This window comes from Sus scrofa, chromosome 1, assembly GCF_054392235.1.
Source record: "Sus scrofa isolate SSC_HxYL_T2T_F1_AM1 chromosome 1, Sscrofa_HxYL_maternal_Yorkshire_Landrace_v2.0, whole genome shotgun sequence".
NCBI classification, from domain to species: Eukaryota; Metazoa; Chordata; class Mammalia; order Artiodactyla; family Suidae; genus Sus; species Sus scrofa.
Genome location: NC_139383.1, coordinates 168,986,527 through 168,998,790, shown reverse-complemented (window position 1 = coordinate 168,998,790; position 12,264 = coordinate 168,986,527). Strand labels below are relative to the sequence as shown.

Below are 12,264 nucleotides of genomic sequence, written 5' to 3'. Positions count from 1 at the left end.
TGCTTTCCGTGCCACCACCGTATTTGAGAAGCATGAATTATTGTGACCACCGCCCATTCCTTCTATTTTATATAATATTTCACCTTCAGGTCCCACGTGGAATTTGGTTTGCCCTCATGTATATATTCAGCCCAAGGCAGGATCCACCGACAGCCCTGTCCTGCCTGAGCATGTTGGAGGCCTTTAGAAGCTGTGCAGACAACAGCAACTTCAGACTGAATCTTTTTTTTTTTTTTTTAAATCCTGGAGAAGCTGCCAAGAGGCATGAGTAAGAGCGGAGAGAGTGCAGAAATGGGAGGGATAGAGGGAGGGGAGTTTGGGCGTGGTCACCATGGGCGTGGCCCAGGTCTGGCATTCAGGGGAGCCAGCTCCCCGGCTTCTGTCCCACAGAATTGATTCCACATCAAGGTCTCTGTGCACCTGGCTTTCCTTTTCCCTGGCTGTGCGTTTCCCAGGATCGCTGTAACTTCAGGTAAGCAAAGCGCAGGTAGCAGGCTGGTAATTTCCTTCTTTGGGGCAAGTCTTAAAACAAATAGTTCTCGGAGCTGATTTGAGGTGGTGAACAAGGTCGACGTAAGGGCTATGTTCAAGGCGAGGCTGTTGGCTTCAGTACGGCTACCGCTCCCTACTGGACAACATTTCCAGTACCCAGTCTTTTAGGAACCAGTCAGGCCATGTAGGGAGCAAAATGGCTTAACCATACAAGGTAAAAACAGGCAGGCCAGGAAGTTTTGGTGTTGGGGGCGCCCAAACTGGATGGGATTCGTGGAGGAGGAAATATTTCTGAGGACACGTTCAGTCCTACCTTGGAGCTCAGAATGAGTTTTGTGGTGCTAGGTTCTGGGTGTGGTGCCTCAAATCTGGAGAAAGTTAGCTGCACATGGGTGTCTGGCTCACCTTCCTGGTTGGCACTGAGGGTGAAAGTCAGACTTTGGAATTGCCTTTTTTGGGGGGAGGGTGGGTGGGCATTTTAAAGCCTCCAGTCAGGAGTTCCCGTCGTGGGAACCATGAGGTTGCGGGTTCGGTCCCTGCCCTTGCTCAGTGGGTTAACGATCCGGCGTTGCCGTGAGCTGTGGTGTAGGTCGCAGACTTGGCTCGGATCCCGCGTTGCTGTGGCTCTGGCGTAGGCTGGTGGCTACAGCTCCAATTCGACCCCTAGCCTGGGAACCTCCATATGCCGCCAGAGCGGCCCAAGAAACGGCAAAAAAAAAAAAAAAAAAAAAAAAAAAAAAAAAAAAAAGACAAAAAAGCCTCCAGTCAGTGCAATCTCATTCCTCCAGGCAGAAAGGATTCACCCTCCCTCTTTCTGGAGTTTCAGGATACTTGAAACAAGATTTCAGAGATGTGTTCCTGTGTGACTTTTCAAATAGTTTGGCTCCTAGTCTCGTCTTCACAGATGCTAGTCTTTTTACGGCTTTCTTGAAGCATGTCACACTAAAGAGTAATTTAACCGGCCTGTTCTGTAGGCCTAGTCAGATTAGGCTCAGATTAGCAGAGCTAAGGGGATGTACACATTCTTCAACTTAGCCTCCCCATTTTGTGGGTGAGCAGGGGCGTCCAAAGTCCTCTGGCTTATATAGGACAGGATGAAGTGGGAACAACGAACTCACAGTGCCTGGACTTTTCCAGATCACCATGGGTTTTCTCAGCAGCTTTGTCACCCCTACATCACAGAAGAGATTTTGAATAGAACTAGGTGCGTCCAAACCTCAGTCCCCATCAACACATGCTAATGTCTCTGGATGGCTGGAGAGATGGAAATTTGTCTGAAGAAAGTGTTCTCTATATAGCTCATGGGGTTTATATATTTACTTCCTAGATCCTGAATTCTGCCACTTCAGTCCCTTTGGGGTGAGGGTTAACTTTGGGGGGGCATGAAGTCTAAGCACTCTTGATCATTCTGTTGTGGCAAGTCTGACTCTAGTTTACTGGTAGGCACCAGTGGGATGGCTCAGTGGTCAAGATCAGGCTTCTAAATAGATGGGAGTAGATATGATATCTCAGAAAATCTGAGCAGAGCAGAGGCTCCCTAATTAAATTTCAGAATTTCCCATTGGAAATTAAGCTGCTGACCTATTAATAAGAGCTCCATTGTCCTTTCCTGCTAACAAGGCACTTTTCATATACATTTATTCATTTCATTATTTCGCTAATCCTTCAGATATTCTTTCATACGGCAGAAATTGCAAGATCTATTTTCTTACTTTGGTTCCAACATTTTTCCTTCTGAGGTTAGAAAGCAAACTGCAGAGACAGTGGTTTTAGACATTCCATTACAGTTGTTACAAGAGGCAAACTTTTCTCAAGGGATTACCTAAGAACCAGCTCCACCAAAGAGGCTTTATCTCACCCAAATGATCTACTGATGAAGAGTTTGAGGAATATTGGCTTAGAGGCATTAAAAACTTTAGAAATCTTGAAGCAAGGGCCAGTGAGCAGCTCTCAGTCCAGAGAAGTGAGCTCCAGGCCCCTTCTCACTCTCTACGGCAGGCATCTCCATTCCTTCTGGACTACTTGCTATCTTGTTCTCTCTAGGACATATTTTTGCATGAAAAACTCCTCCTTATTCTTTAGGACTCATCCTTAGTGTGACTTATCAGATGTCACTGTCTCTGAGGAGATGTCACTGAGATTTCTACTCTGAGTGTGCTGACTCCCCTGAGGGCTGCATAACAACTTGTGCCCCCCCCATCAAAACACCCATCACACCTGCAGACATATCCTGCCACTAGGTAACACTCCTTGGAGTTGGGAACCATGCTCTGTTCACCTTTGATTTCCTAATGTCTAGCTCACTGCCTGTTATCCATTACTATGTACTCAGTTAATATGTGTTAAATGAAAGTCATATAATATTAATAGTTTGCAACACAAATGGTAGAAAGAGAACAATTGTTTCTTCAAGTAGGAAAACCAGGGGAAAAAAAGGTGTGAGTTGATTAAAAAAAAGAAAACACATAAGAAAAAAAGAAGACAACATGTAAAGTATCTTAGTATCTCTAGAGGGGCAATGCAGGAAGTGTAGAATTTTGAGAACTCTAAAGACTCCTGAGAGAACAAATGCCAGCAAAGACACAATTACAGAGAAGGAAGGTGATAAGAGTGGTTGGGAACCACCAGGCTGGGACACAGAAGTAAGTGCCAGGTCTGGTTTAACCACTCTTACTCTCCATGTGGGTGCCCAGGGAGAATCACCTCATCTCTGTTGGCCTCACTTTCCTCAGGTAAAATGAAGAGGTAGGGCCAGACCAGATCCATTTCAAGATCTTGCCTCCTTTTAAAGGTTTATGACTTTAGAACATATTGCAAATAATAAGAACCAACCTAGCAACTTTACAATTAAATTTTTTACAACTTTTTGTTGTTTGTTGCCTTTATATTACTACCTGAACTTCCATCTCACATTTCTTTGATTAAAATAAAAGTGACTTCTAAAATTATAAGTGACTGAAAGATGTAGGGTTTTGAACATTGGAGCTGTAAATAAATTTCTCTTTACTTGTTCTAATCATTAAGGTTTTTATGAAAATGAAAGAAGTTATCTCTGTAACAGTAGGATTATCAAATGAAAAAAAATCTGCAGTGATTTTAGCACCCTGAACACATCATTAGACATAAATTTACTATATAGGAATTGCTAATCTCTACTGCTATACCCATAATTTTGGTAGTATTTGCTTATGCAAAAATATCTGCATAGGAACCTGACCTATTTTCTTGGGAGTGTATTGCTAAAGTTGCTGAGATTTGTTTAAATGCTTGTGTTGCAGTACCATGAGGTGGCGATTGCCTGTGGCCAAAATTGAACTACCTCAGACCAGATCGGCATTACTGTGTTTTTAGGTCACTTGGGACTAATCACCAAGCAACTGATCAGATTTCCCAAGCAATATTTGATTGATTACTTAATTGGTGATCATTTGCCCCTATGGACATCTCAGATGTCAGGCATGCTTTGATTTACATTCTCCAACAGGGACTGATGCTAAGCCTTGAATTGCAACACAGTGTTAATTCTATTGTGTAATTAGTTCTACCAAAAGCCACCATTGTTTTGTACTCACATAGAGCCAGTTAGACGAAATGAATCTCAAAATGTTAAAGAAATGAACATTCAGGGGAAAAAGATGGCATTTCCTTACCCTTTGGTCCACTTCTGGGATCCACTTTTCAATGTTTATTGTCAAACTCCCTCAGCAGGTTACTCCAAGGCCTTGCACCCTAAAGAAGTCAAACTTTAAAGTTTGTTATAAATTATGGAAAATTATTCTAATTTTTCCCCTTGGGTGGCTGGAAATACATGCTGGGAAGAACTGCTTATGTTTGTTAAAACACGGTTGGTGTGCTTTCATATTATTTTTGGTGTGATTAGGCCTTGAGTTGTTGAAGCTTTGAAAAGTTCATTGGGACCTGGGTTTAAGCTTCTTTATGTAGTGAAGAAAATAGATCATTTAGGGTTTTCCATTTGCTGGAGAAATAGCTCATGTTAAATTTAAGTCATAGAGAAACTCAGCATTATCAATGCCAAATTTGCTGCTGCAGAAAGCCAGACTTGCCCTGAAAGTCTGTTTGGGATCCCCCAAACCTTTGGAGAAGATTCTTTTAATTTCCCCGTGATGAGCATACAGGTCAAAACACTCCATGTGCATCTGTTCCTGTCTCTCAGCTATCTGTCTGCTCACCTCATGCTGCGCTGCTTCCCTTGGGAGTACACTGTCATCCTGTGGCCCTGAGCCCTCCCCAGAAGAGAGAGAAAGAATAAGGTAGTGGCCATAAAAGAAATGAAGGATGCCTGTCCTGACTTCAGGTTACCTTATTCTCAGTTTGTAATGAGACTATGAGTTCCCTTAGCTGTACTAATTTGACATAAAACTAAGGAGGAAGCAGTCACTGGAGATGCCCAGTGAGCTTTTTTGCTAAGGAACGTGTTTTTACAGACTCTGAGATATATTATGATCTTTTTGATTCCATGCTATGCACAAGCCACATGTCCCATAAGGGAGAATTCTGAAGAACTCTAAGACCAGGGGCCCATTCCTTGATCTTATTCTCCCATCTTTTCTTTCTGAATTTCTGTTCCGTTATAAGGTGAAAGACTGAGATCCTATTCATGCATTTGACTCTAATGCATTCTTGGGTCGTGGATGAAGGAAGCCCTCTCGAGTGGTGATGCTTTGTCTGATGCCAGGGAGCATGTCCTACGTGAGGACCTTCAATGTCATGTTTGAGCTTCCTGTCTGTGTGCATGACTGCTCAGGGTCTTGAGGGGGGATGCTCCAAACCTTGATATATATACTAGTCATACAGGGGTAGTGATCTCCATCTATGCCCCTTAGAAACATGCTACTGTGGGGTCATCCAGAGCCTGAGGAGTTCATGTAGCTCAGCTCTGCTTTTCTAGAGAGGGTCGTGCCCTGACTGCTGGACTTATCAGGTACCTTCTGGCTTCATCCATCAGTAACTACTGCACTAGAACTAGGTAGATAGATAGACCTTTCATTAGCACAGTGCTTCTCTAATTTTTAATCTTAAGACCCCTTTACACACACACACTCTCTCTTTTTCTTTCTTTTTTTTTATGGCTGCACCTGTGGCACATGGAAGTTCACAGACCAGGAATTAAATCTGAGCCTCAGGTGCAACCTCCACCGCCTTTGCGGCAATGCCAAATCCTTTAACCCAGTGCTCCAGGCTGGGGATTGAACTCGCACCCCTGCAGGACCTGAGCCATTGCAATTGGATTCTTAACCCACTGTGCCACACCTCTCCCTTTACACTCTTAAAAATTGCTGAGGATCCCAAAGAGCTTTTATTTCATTTTTTAAAAATGTTCATTATATCTGTCAGTATTTACCAAATAAAAATTAAAACTGATAAAATTTTGAAATATTTATTTACTAATTAATTAAAAATAGCAATAATGTAACCATTACATATTGACACGGATAACATATCTTTATGAAAGACAACTGTTTTCTAAAGTAAAATAAGGCAGGTAGAGGAGGAACATTGTTTTTCATTTCTGCAAATCTCTCTAATATTTTGTTTGATAGAAGACACGTCATATAGCCTCTGGAAAACTCCATGGTCTATTTGTCAGAGACTAAGCGTGAAAGGCAAATGAGGAGTTCCCGTCTTGGCGCAGTGGTTAACGAATCCGACTAGGAACCATGAGGTTGCAGGTTCGGTCCCCGGCCTTGCTCAGTGGGTTAAGGATCTGGCGTTGTCGTGAGCTGTGGTGTAGGTTGCAGACGCAGCTTGGATCCCGAGTTGCTGTGGCTCTGGTGTAGGCCAGTGGCTATAGCTCCAATTGGACCCCTAGCCTGGGAACCTCCATATGCTGCGGGAAGCGGCCCTAGAAAAGGCGAAAAGACAAAAAAAAAAAAAAAAAAAAAAAAAAAAAGAGTGAAAGGCAAATGTTATCTAAGTAGTATTATGAAAATAGTTTTGTGGAGTTCCCTTGATGGCTCAGCAGTTAACGAACCCGACTAGGATCCATGAGGATGGGGGTTCGATCCCTGGCCTCACTCAGTGGGTTAAGGATCCGGTGTTGCCTTGAGCTGTGGTGTAGTTCACAGACATGGCTTGGATCTGGTGTTGCTGTGGCTGTGGTGTAGGCCGGCAGCTGTAGCTCCGATTTGACCCCTAGCCTGGGAACTTCTAAATGCCAAGCGTATGGCCCTAAAAAGCCAAAAAAAAAAAAGTAGTTTTGACCTCACGGATCCACAGAAAGGGTCTTAGGGATTGTCAGGGGTCTACTGACACCACTTGGAGAACCTCTGCCTCAGAATGGGAGTTCTCAGACAAGACCAGAGGCCCACTGCTGCTAGCTCCACTTTACCAGCTCCGTATTTTTAGCAGAAGCCGCCCTCTCTCTTATCTTTCCTCCCTTGTCCCTTGTTCTGCTGCTCACATGGCATGGGCAGCCCTGCATGCCGCTTATGTTCTACCTATCTGCCCAAAGAGATTGAAAATTCAGAGAAGGGGGGTACTCAGGGGATCTTTAATACTTTGTTTAGGTAATATGCTAACAACAAAAATAGTAACAGGTTTTGTTTGTTTGTTTGTTTGTTTGCTTTTTAAGGCCACACCTGCGTCATGTGGAAGTTCCCAGGCTATGGATCGAATCAGAGCTACAGCTGCTGGCCTGCACCACAGCCACAGCAACACAGAATCTGAGTGAGCCGTGTCTATGATCTACACCATAGCTCACTGCAACATCAGATCCTTAACCCACTGAGTGAGCCTAGGGATTGAACCCGCATCCTCATGGATACTAGCTGGGCTTGTTACTGCTGAGCCACAATGGGAACTTCCAACGGGGGCTATTATTTATTAAATATTACTATGTTCTAGGTGCCTGACAAAGGCATTACTTATTCTATCAGTGTCCTAGGGCTGTAGTAACAAAGTACCACAAATTGGGTGGCTTAAAAGTCTCACAGTTCAGGAGGCCAGAAGTCTGGAATCTCGAGGTGTTGGGGGCCATTCTCTCTTCAAGCTCTCGGGGAGGGCATGTTCCAGACCTTTCTCTTGCTCCTGATGTTGTCAGAGATCCTTGGTGTCTTGGCTTATAGAAGCGTGGCTCCTATAATCTCTGCCTCTGTGGTCCCATGGCCTTCTCCCTGTGTGTCTTCACAGCATCTTCCCTCTGCGCATGTCTATCTTTGTGCTTTTCCCCTGTTCTTATAAGGACGGCATTCATATTGTATTAGGGCCACCCTGATATCTTAACTTGATTAAATCTGCAAAGACTCTATGGTCATGTTCACAGGCACCTGGGATGGGACTTCAATATATTTTTTGAGGGGTGGGGACACAATGCAGCTCATAACACTTACTAAGTATTAACCTGAATCACACAAAACTGCTGTGATTTGACTGTTTTTGATCTACAAAAAATTCAATTTTGTATGTTTTAACCTAAATTGTAATTGAAACAATATGGATAAATAAAGCCAACGATTTTGATCAGTGCTGTCCATTGTTCTGACCACGTACAGGGGAAGAGGTGTGACCACTGGGCCCCTGACAATGGCCCCTGTGGCCGAGTTGACCTGAATTTGTAACTCCCAGGGAAGAGTTGTACACACAGAGCACCTCACATACTGGGCATTTAGACTTTAAGACATTAGCCCAGAAGTTTCTTTCACTGTGGCTTTTAAATTTGTATTTACTGAAAGTTCCTTCCTTCCTCTCTTCTACCCAAGACCTTTACCTTTTTTTGGCTGCACCCTTGGGATGCGGAAGGTGGAAGTTCTCAGGCCAGGACTGCACCCATGCCACAGCAGCGACCTGAGCCACAGCAGTGACAATGCCGGATTCTTAACCCACTGCACCACCAGGGAACTCCAACATTTACTTTGTTCGACTAGAATTCTTATTTCATTGGCAGAACACTGATAACACTCTAAAGATGCTGTGGATAGAACCTCACTCTTATCCTTTTTTCTAGGCACACAATGGAAGCCCTGCAACTGGCAAATTCAGCTTTTGCAGTTGACCTGTTCAAACACCTGTGTGAAAAGGAGCCAGTGGGCAATGTCCTCTTCTCTCCAATCTGTCTCTCCACCTCTCTGTCACTTGCTCAAGTGGGTGCCAAAGGTGACACAGCAAAGGAAATTGGACAGGTAAGCCCCACACTTTGTTTCTGCTTTGAGTGGGAACAGTTATGAGAACACACAGGTGGTGCCTAGGGAAAAAGGAATGAGGCTCTTGGTCACAATTGCTCAGGATTGGGAGTTTTGCCATTTCCAGAACTCTCTCTTCATCCTTTTTTGGAAAGCTCATTTATCTGTCCTGCACCACGTTTAGAACAGGCACCACGTTGTGGTGGAGAACCTGGGGATCTGCTAGGTAATCCCAAGTTTTGCATTAGCAAATGCCTTTTGGGGAGTCACCTGACATTTTCTACCGGTTATATTGTAAGTGTCAATCAAGATGATGTTTGTTAAATGTTTCGCCACAAATACCCCAACCAGAGAGGGTGTAAATTTACACCCCTGTCTTATGCACAAAATTTATATGTACAGCATTATGCTTTAGATTAAGATGCAGGCTAAACTGCACTCTATAATGTAGTCTACCCCATTCTGTGTCCCTGTTGGATAGCTATCATATATCCAGACTTATTTCAATATAGAAATAACATTTAAAATCATCTACCTTTAAGTTACATGGATAAATAAGATGGATTGTGTCTACTTATGTTTTAGAATACTCTCTGGGGCTTGAGTATTCCATTTGAGAACAGACTAAGATGATGTTTTAACACATACACATGCACACACGTATATAGACATATATATATATATATATATAGACATATATACATGTGTGCAGATCTAAATAAAAATTTTTTAAGAGTTTCTTTTTGGCTATAGTTGACTATCTTTGTAAAGTTCTTAGACCTTCAAATGAGGTGATTTTTCCATACTGTTACATTTTAAGTTCTTACTTATTTTTATTTTGTTTAAAACATTGACGTATAATTGACATGTAAAATCATATTAGTTTTAGGTGTATGTAATTAAATATACATATATAAATATAAAATATAATGGTCACTCTTTGTATATATTGCAAAATGATCACCCCAGGAAGTCTAGTTAACATCTGTCGCCATACGCAGTTACATTCTTTTTTTTTTTGTAATGAGAACTTTTAAGATCTCCTCTCTTAGCAACTTTCAAATGTGCAGAAGAGTGTTATTAACATAGTCACCAGGCTGGACATTAACCCTCATGACTTATTTATTTTATAAACTGGAATTTTGTACTTTTGACCTCCTTTACCCATTTGGGGGTGGAGGGCTCATTTCCCCCCGCCCCCGCCCACACCACTATTTACCTGTACATGGTAAGTGAAAGCCCTTCTAATTTCGTTCCATTATTATTCTTACGTTGACCATTCTAGTTCAACAGAGTCTTTCTTTCCACGAGCTCAGAAACATTAAAAAATACCCATAAATCTTTTTATACCCATCGATCCTCAGAAACTATGGCCCAGGAAATGTTATTTGGGTCAGGATGAAGAATTTACACTTGAAATTGAGGAGGACTGGAAAAGGAAACTTGAATAGAGGAGAGATGGAGCTGTATCTTCTCATCTGCCCTCCTCTTTTAGCTCCTCTACCCTGCAATCCCTACCCCATTCCTCATTTCTCTCTGCTATTAGAGAAGAGACAGAAAAGAGGACTTCCTGGTAATGGGCCCATTCGTCAGTAATAATAATGAAGGTCTTTTCAGTACATACAGTTGATTCCCCACAGTAGTTACTTGGATTCTTTAACTTTCAAGTCTTCTTGCTTGTCATTAGGCAGAGAGAGCAGGAGAGTTATTTATGCCTTGGACTAGTCCATTTGATCCTACAGTACTGAGACTGTGTGACTCATTGGTGCAATGTGCCCATTTAGTGATGTTACTGAGGTGTGGCATCAGGGTGTGGTTATTATGAGTTAGGAGTGAGGAGAGCATCACCTTATCCTGACATCATGTTTTGGGCAGAGGAGATGCTGGGCTATTGGTTGGAACAAAAGAGAAGTCAGAAACAAAATAAAAGGATTGAAGCCTTCCAGAAGACAGTATCCTAGTTTTAAGTGGCTTAGAATAATAATTATTAATATTGTGAATCCATATGATATTTTCGGTGTTTTACATATAATGTCTGTAGTCCTCAGAGCAACTCAGAAAAATAGGTATTCTCAGGCCATATTACAGATGGGAAAGTGAGGTTTCGAAGAGTTAGGCAAGATTACATTTCTAGTAGGTACAGAATGGGATTCAAAGGCAGGGCTATCTGTAGCCCACCAGGGCAGCTTCCCATTTGTGGCAGCTGCCTGCTATGAAAGACGTATCAGCTATTTGGCCCTTATTAGAGCAACAAAAGGTATAGACCCTAGATTGCCATTCTGTCCTGGAATCTGATACCTGCCTAATGATTATCTCTCGGTATTAATCTCTTCTTGTCTCTAAATTGGATAGAAAGTATAACTCAGCTTCACTCTTCTGCAAGTGTGGAAAAGAGCACGGAGGCAAATTTTCCTTATGGTTAAATCAGGCGAAGAGCATCTTTACGGCAGTGATTCTCACCAGGGGACAATGTGCCCCTTCCTGCCCTCGCTCCTTTCCAGGACATTCGGCAATGTCTGGAGACATTTTTGTTGTCACGAACAGAAGAACGAGTGGCACTGGCACCTTCAATGGTCAGGGAATGCCTAGGACAGCTGCTCCCACCCCCTGCATAGAATTATCCAGTCTGAAGTGTCAGCTGTGCTAAGATTGTGAAGCCTTGCTTTTTGGGGCACAGTAGAGCTGGGAGATACCCAGGATCAAGGCGAGGAAGTTGCCCAGGATCACATGTTAATGGCGGTGGGAAGAGGCAATGCTTCAAAGGCCACAGACTTTTTTTCTTCACAGGTCCTTCATTTTGAAAATGTCAAAGATGTGCCCTTTGGATTTCAAACAGTAACATCGGATGTCAACAAACTTAGTTCCTTTTACTCCCTGAAACTAATCAAACGGCTCTACATAGACAAAGCTCTGAATCTTTCTATGGTAAGTGGTTCAAAGCAATTAACAAGATTCAACCGTTTACCAGGGATGACGTTTTCTCATGGTTAGACCAATAACTTTTTTTTTCCCTCGTGAAAATTACTCCTAGGATGCTCATTTATGATTTATTTAAAATAAATTAGGCCTAATGGGAAGGTGGAATATAGTGGGAATCAGTTGCTGTCACATATTCTAGCTTAAAATATAGGGAAGCTGTGGGCTCCATTTATCTTCTCAAACACTCACAAATCCCACCCTTCTTCTTAGCTTCTTCTTTGAGAGAACTGGAGTACGAGGTTATTAATTCTCTAATAAGTGCATCTTTATTTTGTTATTATTATTGTTTTTTTGCTTTTTAGGGCCATACCCATGGCATATGGAGATTCCCAAGCTAAGGGTCCCCTTGGAGCTACAGCTGTCGGCCAAGCCAGAGCCACAGCAATGAAGGATCCCCTCGGAGCTACACTGCAACCTACACCACAGCTCACAGCTACCTCAGATCCTTCACTCACTGAATGAGGCCAGGGATTGAACCCGAAACCTCATGGTTCCGAGTTGGATTCATTTCCGCTGCACCACGATGGTAACTCCAAGTGCATCTTTATAGATGCAAGACAGCTCATGATTTAAACCTCTTTCTCCTTAAACAACAGGGCGTACAGCACTGAGTAGCAAACATTTATAGAATCCTTATTTTGGTGAGGATAAAAAT

General features: G+C 42.7%; 1 protein-coding gene across 1 annotated transcript in view; it reads left to right on the top strand.

Annotated features, from left to right (window-relative positions):
• The first annotated feature begins 394 nt into the window (after positions 1-394).
• Positions 395-12,264, top strand: part of SERPINB5 (serpin family B member 5) — a 28,057-nt gene continuing 16,187 nt past the window's right edge. The window contains exons 1-3 of the mRNA XM_021099575.2: positions 395-472; positions 8,456-8,630; positions 11,418-11,555. Coding sequence (XP_020955234.1) covers positions 8,463-8,630; positions 11,418-11,555 — 306 coding nt within the window. The 5' untranslated portion in view covers positions 395-472; positions 8,456-8,462. The remainder of the gene's footprint in view (positions 473-8,455; positions 8,631-11,417; positions 11,556-12,264) is intronic.